The 18,138-nt window shown below is 42.2% G+C and overlaps 1 protein-coding gene across 1 annotated transcript; it reads left to right on the top strand.

Moving 5' to 3' along the window:
- Positions 1 to 6,417: 6,417 nt before the first annotated feature.
- LOC103708762 (adenine nucleotide transporter BT1, chloroplastic/mitochondrial-like) lies at positions 6,418 to 17,308 on the top strand. The gene is made up of 3 exons (XM_008793833.4): positions 6,418 to 7,908; positions 16,281 to 16,442; positions 16,526 to 17,308. Exons 1-3 carry the CDS (start codon positions 7,354 to 7,356, stop codon positions 16,997 to 16,999), a joined length of 1,191 nt encoding a protein of 396 aa, XP_008792055.2. The 5' UTR covers positions 6,418 to 7,353; the 3' UTR covers positions 17,000 to 17,308.
- Positions 17,309 to 18,138: the final 830 nt, after the last annotated feature.

The raw sequence follows: 18,138 nt of genomic DNA, 5'->3' as shown, positions 1-18,138 counted from the left end.
TGGAGACTTGTGGAGATTTTCAAATTGGAGACTTGTGGAGATTTTCAAATTGGATGCTGGCTGTGCCTGAACTTAAGCTCTCTAGTTTGTTTGGTAGTCAGCCGGATGGAGATGAAAATAGATTGGATATTGATATATTCATATTCATATTTATATTTTATTTATATTTATTATAAATAAATATGTATTAGATATTAAATATATTTATATATTTTTTTTATCTAAATATTAATTTGATTCGAATCGGATATAAAAATCGATACGATTGGATATAATTTCACCCGCTTTCAGCTCTATCATTGGACCATTACGATGAAACTTGCGGCTGCTTTCTGGTCTGCCGTCCATAAGCCACCTACTGGGACATTGACTCACCTACCAAACCTCGCCTCTAGGGGGATAGCAACTACCTTGAATGCGGGCTGACTACCAAACCTCCCCTCTTGGGGGATGACAACTACCTTGTTGAATGTGGGCTGACTACCAGCCGGATACTCTAATAATTACAATCGTCGAACCTTTTTCCAACTATTGGAGGGCTGACTAAGATTCCATCCAAACCTAAGATTTAGCTGCCAAGATTAGCCCTGTCTGGGAAACAACTTAGACGTCATTTGATCACATTCGTCGGGATACCATGCGTCAATGCCCGAATAACGGCGGAAACTGTTGATCATCAACATATCTTAATCATTCCTGGTTCTGAAAATGACTTTGTGGTAGACCTGGGAAACTGAAGTTGGCGCTTTGTATTGCTATGGGTTTGACATGGTCCAAACGTCCTCCGCCTTACGCGAAAACCCATCCTTTTGCCCACCCACCCAGCCTTGGTATAAGCTCAGATTTGATTGCCGGGTCCAGAAGTTTGAGCGGATTAGAAACTTGCCGCTTACTTTTTTTTTTGGACCCTTGCAACTTAGCGAGATTTGCTGGTGGTGACCTTTTGAGGAACATATGGAGCCACGTAGGAGTTGAAGTTGTACTGCAACTCAAGTTGCAGATTTACAAGGAATTTTATTTCCTGTACGCAGAGAAGAGCTTGGGGAAAAGAGGGCAGAGCGGGAAAAATAGAGAGGAGAGGGTTGTGGCCCTAATATCTTCTATTTTCTAATTCCCCGCATAGTCGTTTTGATGCAGGACGGATGTAAGGGACGGAAGGCAGCGGGAAAAGAGGAGAAGAAGAGGGGAAGAAGAAGAAAAGAGGAGAGGAGGAGGAAGAAGAAGAAGGCTAATTTTCTTGCATTAATTCATTAAACCCTAAACATGAGGATGGACCCATATATATAGGGTTACAAAATAACAAATAACCCCTACAAATAAAATAATTCCAAAAAGCTCCTAAAATGACAATATGCAAATAAACCCAAATGACAATATGCAAATAAACCCAATCAACATAAAATAAATCAATCTAAAATAAAATCAGGCTGGCTGAATCGGCTGGGACCCGCTGAGCTGGCTGGATCCTGTGGCGACCGGCTGACCTGGCACTGGTGTCCGCACCAACTCTCCTCGGGTAGGAAGAAGTCGACCTCGACGAAAGCGGTTCGGTAAAGCCCCGGTAGTACTCCAACAAGTTCGGATCAATCGGCGGTATCTCCTCGCGCTGGATCCAAGTGTAGCCGGACCTTGGTTGTCCTCGCCAACGAACCAGAAAATGCTGGATGCCTCCATCACTGGTAAAAACTATTTGCTCGGCTAAAATAGAATCAATATACTCTTTTTGTGCTCGATGGAGGGTAAAAGGAAACGAAGATGGCATGAAATCAATAATGGGATAAACAACGGGCGCAGGAAAGTGTGCAGCAAAAGAGTCATCAGGGATTGCAACCAAATCTGTAATAGTAATAGTAAGGCTATGACCAAAATCAAATGGAAAGTCAATGGCATAGGCTTCAGTGCCATCCTTGTGCAACACCCTAAATGGTTCAATACTAAGAGACTGTAATTCCTTAAGATGGATCATTACGTAACCCCAAATTTGAAATTCTTTAGCATGGAAATCAGCTTGCATCTTATACTGAGCAGTACATGCATGAATGCCCTTATGGATTTCCTGATACAACTTATGAATGTGTTGTGTAAATGCATATGCAGGCTCAGAAATCCTAACATCAATTTCGATGGGTTGTGCGAGGGCATATCCAACTACACTCATGGTAGACTGGTCAGACTCGTTATCTGACTGTGCAAGCGAGCTAGGTGGAGTGTGGGTGCATCCTAGGGTTTCAGGTTTGTCATCACACTCTTCCTCAATGTCCTGAATGTCATCGAGGTTTGGTTCATAGATTTGCTCCTCTAAGTCATCTATATCACCTCCCTGCTCTTGCTGAGCAATAACGAAAAATTTGTTCGCACATTGGGAGGTAACGTGACCAAAACCTTGGCATTTGTAACACCGAATTTTGGAATGTGGTTTGGGAGGCTCACCAAGCATTCCCTTGCCATTAGTGTCTCGGCCTGTGACATGGGCAATAGGAGGGGGCCTATGAGTAGTGGACCCTACAGAAGGTTTGGACCCTAAGGAATTAAGGCCGGTGGGAGTGCTCCGTGTGTCAGGGCGCCTTACAAATGTGGACTTAGTGTTCCATCGGTTTAGGAGATCGTCTTGGTAGTTAAGGGGCAGGTATTTTTCTTTAAGTCTCTCTTTCATCTCTACCCAATCAGTTACTTCATGTTGATGTCTCCTAGCTAACAGATGTTCGGTACTTTGCCAGAAAAGTTTAGCTCGACCAATGAGCTTCATTCTGGCGAACCGAGCCTTCTTCTTTTCAGACAAATTATACCACTCAAAGAAGTGGTCCATTTCATGCAACCAGTCTGAAAAGATCTTTGGGTCATTGCGACCATCAAAGGTAGGGGCTTCAACCCGGATGCCTTTCATCACATCTTCAACATGGTCACGAGGTTCACTGGGCTCTACGTTATGTCGGCAACCTCTATCAATATTAGGGAAGGGACCAGGTCCTCTAGGGCGAGGGTAGGCATGATGATGACCTGGAACAGACCTATTACTAAAATTGCCCTGCCGAACAGAGCCTTGTTGTTCTAGGACATGTTCTAGGGTTTCGTCTCCTTTAAGACCCGGTAAATGAAAGGTACCAGCTTTCTTGGGTTCAATAACCCTCTGAAGTGAAGCCTCAATTGAATCAAATCGGGCATTAACTTGGGTGGACATTGTGGTTAGGTCATGAATTTGGGCATTGTTGTTTTGGACTTGAGCATTAGTGTCTTGAATAGCTTTTAATAGAGCTTCGATTTTGGAATCCATGCCTAATTGGGACTCAGGATGAGATGCGACACAACCACTACGTAGATGCATAAAATGAATAACAAAATGTATGATCCTACCAACTATAGAGGTTCCTAAGTAGACCTAATGCATGAAAGTAATTTAATATAGCAAGGTATATGCTCAATATAATCGGAAGCTAACTCAAGCAATTGAAATTGGCTTTGAATTACGTAATAAATTCAGATAAGTAGTTGCAGTCAAATAGTACTAGTTTTCAGTGCGTTGCAGGGCTGCACAGAGCCTCAAAGAACTCCCAAAGCTTAGATAGCTCTACAATTAATAACAAAGATAGGCTACTACTAGGATTTTGGTATTGTTTGGAGTGGATGTGTTGAATTTTCAGGAAGCAATATCAATAGAGCACTTAAGAGTTAATTAATTCTAAATTTAGATAAACAAATAAAATTTGCAGTAAGGAAGAAACCTGACCTGGGTTGGGGCGACGATCAATTCTGGTTGGTGGGCTTGCGCAAGAAAGGGCCTGTTGAAATTGGGCCCAAAAGGCCTGCGGGTTAGGGGCCCGCAGCAGAGAAAGCAGGGTGGGCTTTGAGAGGGGTGTGCGGGTGGTTTGGGCCCGATGAGGAAGGAGGGTGGTAGGGTGCGTGGAGTCGGCCCGTGAAGGAAGAGGAGGGGGGGCGAAATGAGCCTGAGGTGGTGTGAAGAGGGTTTCAACATCCCATGATGAAATAAAAGAGGGAGGGAGTGGGGTGAGTGGGGGGGGGGGAGGCGGTGAAGTGGTGGTGGAGGCGGTGGTTTTGCGGTGTGCGATCAGAGGGGGGCAGCGGTGAAGCAAGGAGGGGAAGGAGGCAGCGGTGGTGGCAATCGAGCGGTTGCGGGAGCGGCGGGGACGGCGACGGCAAGGCGGCGCGGCTCGATGGGGAGGGAGAAGATGGGGCTCAGGCGATGGCGGATCTCGGCGGCGGCAGGAGGCGGCACGGGCGAAGGCGGCGAAGGCGGAGCGGCACGGGCGGAGGCGGCGAAGGCGGAGCGGCACGGGCGGAGGAGCTCGGGTGGGATGCTCGGCGACGGTGTGCGTCGGTGGGGAGGCGGCGCTGCGGTGGAGTTCTCGGGGAAGAAAGGTGAATAGTTTTTTTTTTTTTTTTTTTTTTTATAACAGAGATCCGGTAGTGTTCGGGTTAACGGGCACAACTCGCTCCGCTAACCCGTTTCACGCCCGATACCATTTTTTTTTATGAAACCCAAAAGGATTCGGGTTAACGGGCAAGATCCGACCCGATAACCTGTTACATACCCATTAGCGTGTTCCTTCTTCGTGGGTTGTTGCAGGTGGTTACGCCAGCGTCCGTGGCGATCGGCGCGTGGGGTACGGCAGCGATTGAAGACGGTGGGGGCTCGGGAAGGAGGGGCGGCGCTCTTCTCCGTGGAGCGGAGGTGGGCTTCGTCGTGGAGGATGGTCTCGAAGTAGGGGACACGGCGGCCGGCGTCGTGCTGGATGGGCCGCACGCGAGGGCTCTGCAGCTTCTTCCGGAGCTTCTTCCGCCTGTGGTGGCGACCGGACTTCGCGGCGACGGCTGCAAGGAAGGGGCCGCGACGGTAGATGAGGGCGGTGGCGTTCTTCGTCCGGATCCGGCCACGGTCAGCGGCAACACAGGACGGCAGATCGACGTCGGAGTGCTCGGGAGCGGCGCACGGCAGCAGTGGTGGAGCATGCGGGCGCGGTTCTTCGCCGGCCGTCTCAGGCCTCCACGTTCAGCTTCCGTTTTTTTCTTTTTGTTTGGGGAGGAAGAGGAAACGGATCACTCGAAAGGGGCTCTGTTTGGAGGCTCCGGCGTGGAAGAACAGGAGACAAACCCAGCATAAACCGGATCGAGGCTTTGGCAACAGAGGCAAAGCCTGCTAAAGCTCTGATACCAAAGCTGATGCAGGACGGATGTAAGGGACGGAAGGCAGCGTGAAAGAGGAGAAGAAGAGGGGAAGAAGAAGAAAAGAGGAGAGGAGGAGGAAGAAGAAGAAGGCTAATTTTCTTGCATTAATTCATTAAACCCTAAACATGAGGATGGACCCATATATATAGGGTCACAAAATAACAAATAACCCCTACAAATAAAATAATTCCAAAAAGCTCCTAAAATGACAATATGCAAATAAACCCAAATGACAATATGCAAAAAAACCAAATCAACATAAAATAAATCAATCTAAAATAAAATCAGGCTGGCTGAATCGGCTGGGACCCGCTGAGCTGGCTGGATCCTGTGGCGACCGGCTGACCTGGCACTGGTGTCCGCACCACGTTTGGGTTAGAAAATTCCAAACTCCGAGGTAGCCAAGCTCGATTCCCGTACTTCCAGACTAGAGGGGGAAGAAAGACCATCTGAATTAGAGAAACGAAACTAGCAGTAATGGTCTGACCTATGGTAGAGATCTACAAGGACTAGGATCCCATTTTATGGTATTCTTCAGAGGATGAGATGTCTTGGCCTCTCTCGGATTCATGAGTTCGTGATTGGATTTTGCCACACAAATATCAACTGCCCAATAATTTGTGGTTTGGGATTCGCGAAGCATCTCTGAGCTTGTCAGCGAGGAGCGGAAGATTATCCAAATGAGGAGAAAATGTTTTTTTATGGTATATATTAATTTCATACATTCTGCATTTATAGCCATGCCCCGACATCTACAGTGTCTGTCTTAGATGCTAAGGTTGAATTACTAATTGTTACAAGGCGCAGCAGCAAGTTGTGCGGCGAAGCTCGAGCAATTAAACTAAGTTGTACCCAAAAGAAATTAAAATAAAAAATATATTTTATTAGAGTTTTATTTTTTGTAAAAAATAAATTTTTTATCTTTTAAATTTTAGTTATTTTAATTTTTTTTGTGAAGTATTTTTTTCACAAAAATTTTGACTTTTTTTGAAGAACGTTGCCTTTCAAAAAAACACTTTCGAAATATTAGAGCGAATCAAGCTTTTTTTTAATTTTTTAATTTTATTTTAATAAATTATTTTATTATAATATTTTTATAAAATAAAAAGTATGCAGGTTCTAGATAAAATATTTTTAACATATTTCAGCTGGCAGCAATTGCATGCTGTCGGTTTACACAATGCATAGCGTGCAACCACGTGAGCTGGCCGATCCAATCCCGATTAGAGATGTACACTCCTCGGAGACAACTCGGGTCCGACGGCGTCCCTCCGATCCGTAAGAAATAAACGGAGATATCTTAATCTGGCCAGAGCGGCAAGGGCCGATGCCGGTGCCGCCCTCCAAAAACCCAGCTTTAATCGATCGCAAAAGGCCACCCCCCCCTTGAGGAACAAAACGAGGGGGGAGAGAGGAGCCGGGCTGGGACTCGGTAGCCCCACGAGACAAGAATCCGCTTCGGTTCTCCCTCCCCCATCATATCATTCCAGAGACAGAGGACAGGGACTCGTTTCTCCTCTCTCCTCGTGCCGTGATTCATTCTTCCCCTTATTCGGTTGTTTCTTGAGCCCTCCAAAAAGCCCTGCTTCCATCGTTTCCACCAAAGAAAATTTTCAGGTAATAAATCCTCGGTTTTTCTGAAGTTCCCCTAGAAATCGAATCTCTTCGCTCGATTACATCGGTTAGATTTATTCCGTTTGAGTTTGGATACGGTAAGATCATAACCTATCCGATTCATATAAAACCTACGTTTTCTTTTCTTTTCGTCTCGTTCTCCCCAGGAAAAAGATCTCTGTTCTTTCCTGGCTTCCCGATATTCCGCCTACTGCGTTTTCCCAATTCAAATACTTAATTTTTTTCGCCTCCCAATTTTTCTCTACCGATTTATTTGGTAAAGTTTCCATTTTTTTTTAAAAAAACCTCTCTAGTTCACCAGAGCCTGTAATCGTCCTCCTATTCTGCGGCACTATTCAGCTTTGGCTCGTGCAAATAATATTTTATAGATTGCCAAGAATAGATTCCTATTTATAGTTTTGTTGTGCGGTGCCCTAGACTAGACCAGAGAACCCGATTCATCTCTCTCCGTCCTCTCATAAACCTCTGAAACTTCGGAGACTTTGTTGTCGAAACCCTAGTTCTCCGCCGGAGACAAGTATCTAGCTTTCGAAGAGAATGCAAGCCATCGAGAAGAAGAGCGTGCCGGATTTCGGCCTTTCCTGGAACCTCCAGGAGAGTTTCTATCATGCCGCCGGCGGCGGTGGCGGTCTGTTTGCGAGCGTCGGACAGATGGGAGTCGGCTTCGGCGTTTCGCCCAATCCTTCCAATCCCAACCCCAAAGACAACGGAATCAGGATTCCCTGCACCGATCTCTACGTCAAGTACGTGTCGCCGGAGTTTGGGTTCCGCCTCGTCGGTTCTCCAACTGTCTCGGACGCCGGCGAAGAAGTCTTGGAGGAAGCCAAGCCTAAGAAGAAGGGAGGGTTGAAATTAAAGATCCGAATCGGAAACCCCCATTTCAGGAGGCTGCTCAGCGGGGGGATCGCCGGGGCGGTCTCGCGGACCGCGGTCGCTCCCTTGGAGACGATCAGAACGCATCTGATGGTAGGTAGCAACGGGAACTCGACGATAGAAGTCTTCCAATCGATCATGAGAACGGAGGGATGGCAGGGATTGTTTCGTGGCAATTTTGTTAACGTCATCCGAGTTGCACCAAGCAAGGCTATCGAGGTAAGCGAATGTTGATTTTGCTCTGGTTTACCAATCTGCTACAGATTCTCTATTTGCTTTGTTCGTGCTGTATCCTTGTATAGTTGATGGATTTTTTTGCCATTGTTGTTTACTTGCTGAAGCTTAAAGGGAGTTAGTTGCGTTTTAGTTTTTTTTTCCTTTAAAAATAAAAACCTTAGTCTTTGCTTAGAAATAATAAATTCTTCAATTTTCTGTTGGATTTATACAATTGGCATGATACCTTTGAGATTAATACGTGTTCATCGTATGTTTAATGCTTTGGTTTTTATAGACGTCATCTTCCCTTATGAGTGCCAAAGAAGAATCTGCATGGAATGCTCCCTTCCTAAGATTGATTCTGTGTTCTTCTAGTATTCTGTGTTTGCAAGTTTAAATCTGTGATAGGAGCGTGGGCTTTTACAAGCATATCAAGAATAGAAAAATAAACCATTTGGTATTTTCTTTGTTTTTTATTCGATGAACGATTTTTGAATGGTTCCAAGTTGTAGGATGCATCTAGTCATTTCATTGAGTATATCTCCTCAGAGATGGCCTTCTCTTTTTTACTTTATGTGACGCAAGCAAGGACAAGGGCGTGCAATTTTTCTTATGTTTGAATAGGAAGTCCAATTCATGATAATACTTGCATTTCGTCTCCAGGCCTATCAGGAGTTGTTTAGGAGAGACCGGCCAACCATGGCAGAAAGGAATTTTTGCACGATAACATTGTCGAATTCTGGTTCCATTTTTTTTTTTTTTGATAGTTTCAATGCTAATATTTTTTCATATGAGAATCCTGTTGTTTAAGCCTGAAGCTGGGTGTGTTCCCATGACCTCAAAGTAAAAGGTCAATCGATAAGGTTGTTAACCAAACCAAAATCTAGCGATGTTGCTTGATATTCACATTATGAAGGCAAAAAAGATTTTTCTTTACATGCTTTGAGTTTTGAATGTGCATGTCATAAGTGTATAATAATAATTTGAAAAGATTGGGCTGTACAGAGGACATGAAGGGAAAAAGTACTCGAAAATGAAACTGCAGCCAGGTCATCAGAAATAATTTGGAGAATAAAAAAGGGAAAAGGATCATGGGAGAAATATTTGGCAATCTTTTTGAATTCCATATTTTGTTTTAGTGGGAGATTACTTGATCGAGATAGTTTCCCTAAGCAAGAACAGAACTTTGCCTTAGTTTTCAAAACTTCACAAGGCACTAAATATAGATGATATTTAGTACCACCAGTTGCATAAACATTTTCAAGCACTCTTACTAATATTGCCACTAGCAGCACTACAACTATCAACAATGTTGCTACCTCCACCAATTTTGTAGGTGTCTCCATATTTTGTCACTGTTTCTAGCAAACCGTCATTGCCACCACCAATGTTTGTAAACCAACATTGATCAACACTACTCTGTGGTTACTGATATTATCGTTTCTGCCAATCCCAATCACTATCATCATTACCATTGTTGTTGAATAGTGTTGCCATGCTGTTGCCAACTCCATCACTATATGGAACTTCAGTAAGTAAGGTTATCATCTATGTCATAGATGTTCCCTTTTGGTTTTACTAGATTCTAACATATTCTTCAATGAGAAAACATCTATTCTTTTACTCTTAAAGCTGTTTATATTGATAATAACATGACTTTTGATGGTCATGAGTGGCCCAGCATCTCAGTTTATGTGGGAAATAAAGGGAAGATCCTTCAAAGAAAAAACTAGGAGGCTTGATATTTTATGCTGGCTTCTCACTTAAGCTTAGGAAGGAAGGAAGAGAGAACAGAACAAGAAGAAAGATGAGAACATAAAATAAAAGGGAAAAAGTAGGGAAAAAAGGAAGACAAGGAGAAGGAAGAGAGGTTGTGCAATTATATTGGATCAGAAAAGAGATCATACAAGATCATAAAGAAGGATCATTTTCTATGAATTTGTGAAGTATTTCTTCGAATCGCATGTGGTTCTGTGCGAGGATCGCTCATGTGTCTGTAATTTATAGATTCATTTATATTTTTCTTTCTTTTAGGTGATGAGCAATCATAATTTAATTGGATGAAAGTAACTTTTTAACAGAGTTTGGGAAATTTGCGGGTCATTCCCACCATGCTCCATTGAGTTCATCAACTATATGTGTGAATGTACAAAAGTTAGTTCAAATGACTTTTGGAGGTCATAGTGATAGTGACAGATTATAGCTTTATGGCTGGCTGTCCTCAACGGTCAACATAAGCTTGTATGTTTTTCCAATAGATGATGAATGTGCTGTGCCTGCTGGCAATGGATATATAGTTGACCTTTGCCGTGTGTATTATTTGTAGATGATGGGATGTGAAATTGTTAGAACACAGCTTAATGTTTTATTGGAGCTGCATAGAAAAACCTGTGAGAACAAGTGAGTTGAATCAACAGAAAGAATATGTAATGTAGCATCATTGGAAGATTAACTGACTATGAGGCACCAATCACTCTGAAAGGGTCAAAATTACAAATCTTAGTATCGATAGTTATGTGCCCTCACCAATCAGGTGTTTGTCTGGTAATATCGTCACATGGTGTTGGTACTTGATGCTGGCTCAGCAGTCAGCACAAACTTCTTTTCTTTCTTCCTGTACCAATATGTATTGCTTCCCAAGTACCAATCCTATACCATTCCAGCCATTATGGACCAGTACTTCAATTCTTTATCCTTGTGCATCGATTTTGAAGTTAATGTATTAATGTTGCTTGTTTTAGTTCATTATTGGCCTGTTTTATTAGCTATGTAAATTTTTAAGTTAACAAAGTTTTCCATTCCAAATTTTTGCATTTTCATCTGTATACTTTGTAATTTCAAGGGGTCATTGTTTTGTGCTATGGTACAATGATACAAGTTAGATCCTGGGGTAGCCACTTTGTACGAAAAAATGACGAAAGGTTAGGTCTGTCTGTAGTTCGCCTATTCCATGACCTTGATTTATAACTGGGTAATGGCCCTATACTTCATAATGTAAATATAACAAAATGACTCATCTGTTCCTTTCATAATAGGTGAAGTAACTATAAAGCTTAATGTTTATGCCTCTAGTGGAGGACATGAAATTAGGTGTCAGTTCTATTATGGTGTTTTAAGTGCTTTAACACAACATATGAGTTAAGGCAACCCTCAAACGAGCCTCTCATGTATGCATCCCTGAACATTCACACTGAATCATTAAAATGATTTATTCACCACAACCAAATCTCATGCTGGGTTTCATAGAGTAATTTTATAAATAAATGTCCAAGCCATGATATGCTCTACTGGTTCATGCTGATGCATACGAGCATATTGTACTCTATCAACATTGAATTGTTTTGCAGAGTATTGGTGCTAAAATAACTCCTATACCGAATGTACCGACACTGTACCAAGATGGTACTTTTACAGATTTAAGTATCGAGATTGCAAACCTTGGTCCAAAATATGACTAATAATTTGCCAATTCAACATTCATGCTTAAGTTTCAAATAATCCATATTTTCATTGGATAGACATCTACTTAGTTTCCAAAATCGAGAGTCAATGTGGGAGTGGGTGAGCGGAACAGGATAGTTTAGAGAACTTTTAGTAAGGAAGCACTTGCGAGGCGAGCGTGGGTTCAAGAATCCTTAAATGTGTTACCCTAGGTGAAAGATTTTGGATAATTAAGGTCATCCATCTAACATAAATTCTTCTTTTAATATACTAGTTTGAAAATTAACGGCACAAATCAATAGCTATACCTACCAAGAATTGGTTGTACCGGTATGAATATTTCTAATGGTTGCTCGGTAGTATGGTATGGTATGTTACTAGATTCATATAACTTATTCTTTTGTTATCTATTGGTTCAAAAATTGGTGGCACAAATCAATAGTTATAAAGGTTGGTTGTACCGAACTGAAATCCTTACTGGTTGCCTGGCAGTACGGTACAATATGGTATACCGACATACGGTATGCCATGGCATATCTGTTAGTTGACCAATATGCCATTTTGATTTTGTTTTAATTTTTTGAATTTTTTAAGGATCTGTACTTCAAAATTTTATTGATTTGTTGTCGAATTTATTGTTTTAACCTTGTTTTAATGCTTTTTATTATGAAATGGAACTAGGACCTGTCCAAGCAATGTATTTATAAGTAAAAACACAAACAGTACAACAAATTTTAATGTATTTAAAGTACAAAATACATACCGATGGCTAAAATTTTGTGGAGTATTGAGGTGACTCATGGATGTCGAGATTATCATAATACTCTAAAGGAGCATCACACCAACTCGCCAAGCAATCCATATTGCAATAGACCTCCATGATCCTCCTAAGATCCATTGGATAGCTGCTCTGGGAGGATTCATCAGTCTGACTCTGAGTGCATTGTGGGGTTAGCCATGCAAAGATGCTGAAAGCAAAATTCGAATTGAACGATTGCTGAGGCTGTGAAGGATTGTATTCGCTCAAGTGCAACGTCTCTGACAATTTATATCCATATGCATACGAGTTGTAGGCTATCGATGTAGTCCGATATACAACTCCAAACTAGATATATCTAGGGATCCTACTCCACCTGTAATATCATTTGCCTCAACAGCATAATCTCATGAACGATCACGAGCAACTTGTCTCCTATATGCAATGGTGTGCTTGCATGCTCTACTAGATTGTGCATCGTGGCTCCTGTCATGTATGGTATGAGTAAACTAGGCCTCATCGATGAATTGAAGATCATCCTGGAGCTGTGAGTTATAAACTGTGGCGCCTTGTGCCCCGTTATCTCCCCGGCCACTAGAAGCATCATTGAATGACCCTCCTGAGTCATCAGATGGCTTGCTCATCTCTGAATCAGAGTGAACATATTCCTCCTCGATTCTTTCCAAAGAATATGTAGCTGCATTTCCTTTATTTTTCTTGCCGATCTGTACAGCTACCTTCTTGCCTTGATTCTACCAGAAGGGTCGACTGAGCCCTCCGTCCTAACTAGACCGAGTACCATAATGGTCTCTTCTCAACATCTCTCAATCAAACCATTGGGAGGACATCTCCGACATGAAGCCGTATGACGATCGACTCTCCCTCGATTCCTATGGCTGATTGGTTGGAAGTGAGCGTGAAATATGTCATTCTGCCTATTGCTTCACATCCATCCTAGTCTCTCTAGTTGCAATATTGGCTAGTAGAGGAGGCGATCCTAGCTCATCCAACTCTAACTCCTGTTGCTAGGCCTCAAGCCATCCGATTATCGAATCCTCTTTATTTTGCGCAAAGTCATTCTGAAGTGGATTGTTGTACTTCAACTCGACTTTCTATTCAATGCACCTCAACCGCAGGTGTAGATTATAGTGGACATACACAAGATCATTCAATCACTTCTGCATGAGATGGTTCCTTTGTTTGTTGTGGATAAGGGTGACGGTAGACCTCTTGTGCTCACAACCAGTGGAGGAGACCATCTGTGAGAGGATCCGAATTGCCAGTCATCTTAGATTTCTGAAATCCATGCCGAAGTGGATCCACCATTTGATCGTAAAAGCATTCAAGAAAACTAAATATCAGACACTACTAACCGTATAGCATCCACTTAATAGTTGTAGCCCATATCTTAAAATACCTGGACTTATTCTCTATTTGCTTTTTACAGCTGCATGGCCGACGAAGCTGCTTGACCATATCTTAAAATACATGTTATATGACGTCAATTATCAACATGAGTTGACAAAGTTGATAAAGTTACCTAACTTTGTTTAAACATAGGATAATGACTTTTGGATCATGCTCTATCCGATTATTGGATCCTCTTCATTTTGCACGAAGTCATTTTGAAGTGGATCGTTGCACTTCAACTCGACTTCCTATTCAATGCACCTCAACCGTAGGCGTAGATTGTAGTGGACATCCACAAGATCATTCAATCGCTTTTGCATGAGATGGTTCCTCTCTTTGCTGTGGATGAGGGTGAAGGTAGACCTCTTGTGCTCACAACCAGTGGAGGAGACCATCTGAGAGAGGATCCGATTCAAGAAAACTAAATATCAGACACTACTAACTGTATAGCATCCACTTAACAGTTGTAACCCATATCTTAAAATACCTGGACTTAATCTCTATTTGCTTGTTACAGTTGCATGGCCAACGAAGTTGCCCGAGCCCTCCCTAAACATTTTTTTCTAAAGAAAAGATACATGTTATATGATGTCAATTATCAACATGAGTTGATAAAGTTGATAAAGCTAACTTATTTCGTTTAGACATAGGATAACAACTTTCAGATCAGGCTCCATCTTAAAATGACGTTGTTCAAGGCACTCGTAAGTTCATCATTCATACCTACCTAGGGACAGTATACTGGAATCTTAGGTTTAAATAGTAGGCTATCAATACAGTTTGAAATTGATTTAGTATTAAGTGTATAACAGTTGTACTCAAAACACAACAATATATGACAAATGCTAGATACAACTCCCTACCCATATGATAAATCCTATCTCTAGTCGATGATGTTAATGTATTCTGTGCATGCTTGGGTCTGTCTCCTCGATCTGGGCCTTGGCAGCCATCATCATATGATAGAGGAAGCCTATCTAGGGGTATTTTTTGCTGTCCGCTGCCCTCAACACTCCATATCATGGCTTGATAACCTTCACAATCCCATTGGCTCGCTACCAAAACTGTTGGCTTGTCACCAAACTCCACGTTGCTCCCTTCATTTTCGACTTGTGCATATATGCTCTCTTGCCACTTGGCAATGGTTCGAGCCATTTTCCAAGCCAAGGGGCAAAACTGTGCCGGTTTGCCCTCAATTCGGTTCAATACACCCAGAACCATGCGGTTTGGGGTGGTATGATGAACACTAATACCTATAGTGGCAATTGTTACCATTCTTCTAATTTTTGTTCGATGAGGAATTGTCATATACTCTAAGACAACTAGAATCCTACAAAATATATCTCAAAACTTCAGATACTTAATTTCTTTTTTCTCACTCTAACCCACTGAGAACCATATCTTGATGGTGTCCATGGTGCAGTTCTCTGAACCAATTGCTATAATCTAAATTTGGTTCTTGTGTGGCCAGCAATTGAGGGTACAGAATATTGCAGATTTTGCACAAAGTGTCATAATTTTCTAGATGGTTGTCTGCACTTCCGATGCATGAAAAGGCTGACCATGGAGAGACAGGTAACCTTGAGAATGCATGCAAACCATGATTTAGGCTGGCCTCTGGGTTCAGCATTCTGAAAATCCTCTGGCAGATTTTGAATTTGAAGGCATTACAGTGGGGAGAGAATTAAATGCTGCTGTTGATCCTTCATTAGATTGTGAAATCCAGCCTATATGTTTCATTGTTAGAAGTTCTTTGTAGACTTTGGCATAAACCAAATTTGAGATAGGAAACATCAAGGAACTGCAATGTTGTCTGGGATGTGTTAGTTTTTCATGTTGTCTGCAATGTTTTCTGGCGATGGAAAAAATTAGTTCTTCATGTACAGTCAGCATGGATGCTGATTTGAATATTCTGATCAAATTCATGCAATCATAATGTCCACCATCAAATTGAATGTGCAGCAGAATTTAGTTATTTATCTTTTTATCTTGAGTCTCCTAATGGAATTCTAGTTAAAGTAATTTGCACCTCAGAGTTCTCACTAGCAGTTTGGGTCCAGCATTCATTCGACTTTGATGGTTCAATACTGCATGGACTCCTGGATCGTGCTCATGCGATACACATAAGCAAGGTATTACAAAGCCATGCTTTCATGCATCTTGAAGCATAGTCAAGGGCCCATGGTGCATTGTGCCATCAAATGGTCCAATGAGTGTTGAACCCAATCCTTTTCCAAAGGTATTCATATAGAGACTTGGAGCTTTTTTTTTGGGGGGGGGGGGGCACCCTTGAGTTTTGTTTTCACCACTTTGCAATGCTCTTCATAGGTCAACATTGATTTTCAAGAGTCCCTAAGTTGGGCCATTTGATTCACAGTGCAAGTATAGATTTTTCCCCAAAAAAATCCACTATAACAATCAGATTTAATTAGATGGCTAACGTTTCATTTTCAAATTGTCTTGGAATCTACTGTGTTTCCATAGTAATACATATCTGATCATTGTCCGCATTCTCTTCCTTTTTTGGTGGAAAAGCTTTGCATGCTTGTTATTGTGTCTGCGTGTTGGTTTGGTAATTCAATTTCAGTTAAAGGAGGACAAAATGATGCCTTTTCTGCCGGCTGTTTAATTCTTTATTTTTTTGACAAAAGAAACTACACAAATGGAAAAAATATTGAGTATAAAGATTGTATAACATAGTAGAGATGAAATTAGAGTTAATATTTTTGCATTCCTTACACGTTTCTGATAATGTTCTTTTTTTCAGTTATTTGCTTATGATACAGCCAAGAAGATCTTGACCCCTAAGACAGGGGAACCACCCAAGCTGCCTGTTCCTTCATCTCTAGTTGCTGGAGCATTTGCTGGGGTCAGCTCTACACTCTGTACATATCCTCTAGAGCTGCTCAAGACTCGACTAACCATACAGGTTTGTAGTTCACCCAACTCATGATGTGTTAGTAAAGCCAAGAGAATTACCTTTTAAGTTTTATTCTCATCCCTCTTTTGCAGAGAGATGTGTATGATAATCTGCTACATGCTTTTGTTAAAATCTTGCGCGAAGAAGGCCCTGCAGAGCTGTACAGAGGTCTCCCTCCGAGTTTAATCGGAGTAGTACCATATGCTGCCACCAATTATTTTGCCTATGACACCCTGAGAAAACTATATAGGAAGACATTTAAGGAGGAGGAGATAGGCAACTTTGCAACTCTTCTGATCGGGTCAGCAGCTGGGGCAATCTCAAGCAGCGCTACTTTCCCACTTGAAGTTGCTCGAAAGCACATGCAGGTTGGGGCTGTTGGTGGGAGGCAGGTCTACAAGAACATGCTTCATGCTCTCTTAAGCATATTGGAGAAGGAAGGCATTGGGGGTCTTTACAAGGGTTTGGGGCCGAGCTGCATGAAGTTGATGCCTGCTGCAGGGATCTCGTTCATGTGCTATGAGGCCTGCAAAAGGATATTGATTGACAAAGAGGATGATGCATAGTTTCACCAGTTTTCTTCAGCAAAGAGGTTGAGCAATCAAAACAGAAATTTAAGATTTTTGGCCCTTGTCTAGATTCTTTTATATGCTTCCTAAATTTAAGCTCCTGAAACTCTGATGTTGCTGGCAATAGGATTCGGGGCTTTATCCAGCCTAATTTTGTTCGCCCATTTTCAGTTTATTTGTTTTAACTTGAAAGACAGTTGAAAGAAATGGTTTTTTTGGCCATATGAAGAAAACACCAATAAGGTGTGGTATTAACCTATGGCAAAGAAGTGTCCGGAAATAAATCATGATTGCTTATTTTTATGACTATATTTTCGGTTTCAACAATGAATCAGAACATCAAGGGCCTTATGTCATCTAGCAGGAAGGATGCCCATGGGTTTCAGCAAAAATGCTGTGGACTATAAGTTCAGCAATAATATAATGTTGCCCGTTATGTCACCTAGCAATAAGGATGCGAATGGGTTTCAGCATGCATTCTACTGTTGCTGCCGCTGTGCTCATTCAGCCTATCACGCGGCTGTGCCATCCGAATGCCCATCGATTGATCAAGGTTGAATGCACCACCCATCAGGTATGAGGTCCTTAATGGCAGTCTGCAGTCCAATGAAGGCATGCATGTATCGCTGGGTTTGCACTTTAGAGGTGGAAGTAGTCGGGAGAGTAGCCTCGTTAGGCTGTTAGTAGAGGTGAAAGAGGGCAACGGCCTTAGTTTTTAGGGCAAGCGTTAAAATAGGGCAAGCGTAATATGATGGCACGATACGGGATTGGGATAATTCTGAATCCTGGCCAGCTGCTACGCCTTAAAACTTCCAAGCAATGAGAGCCGTTGCCTACTCCCATTAAAAACCGAATCAGCTGTTCCAAGCAACGAGAGCGGTTTATTCCACCCTCCCATGCACAACCAGACAAGCCTTTACAGCTTCACCTAGTACAATTGGAGTCGGAACAATAAGCGAGTCATCATCACTAAAATTCAAGTCAACAAGCTGGCTCACGTTTAGATCCCTCGGCTGCAAACTAGATTCTGCATTCCATTACCGTTCACCGCAGTAGCAAGAACGGCCATTAAACGTGCAAACGCATTGCAATGGAACAGAAACGATCTAAAACGTGCTGATCATCAGCCATGCTGG

Source organism: Phoenix dactylifera, chromosome 8, assembly GCF_009389715.1.
Source record: "Phoenix dactylifera cultivar Barhee BC4 chromosome 8, palm_55x_up_171113_PBpolish2nd_filt_p, whole genome shotgun sequence".
In the NCBI taxonomy this organism is placed as follows: Eukaryota; Viridiplantae; Streptophyta; class Magnoliopsida; order Arecales; family Arecaceae; genus Phoenix; species Phoenix dactylifera.
The sequence above is the reverse complement of the archived record's forward strand: the minus strand, read 5'-3'. Positions and strand labels throughout refer to the sequence as shown.

Excerpts from the sequence above, each read along its gene's own strand:
- LOC103708762 (XM_008793833.4), top strand. The coding sequence starts at position 7,354 with ATGCAAGCCATCGAGAAGAAGAGCGTGCCGGATTTCGGCCTTTCCTGG. Across the intron at positions 7,909-16,280 it reads CACCAAGCAAGGCTATCGAG|TTATTTGCTTATGATACAGC; the intron begins GTAAGCGAATGT and ends TCTTTTTTTCAG. Across the intron at positions 16,443-16,525 it reads AGACTCGACTAACCATACAG|AGAGATGTGTATGATAATCT; the intron begins GTTTGTAGTTCA and ends CCTCTTTTGCAG.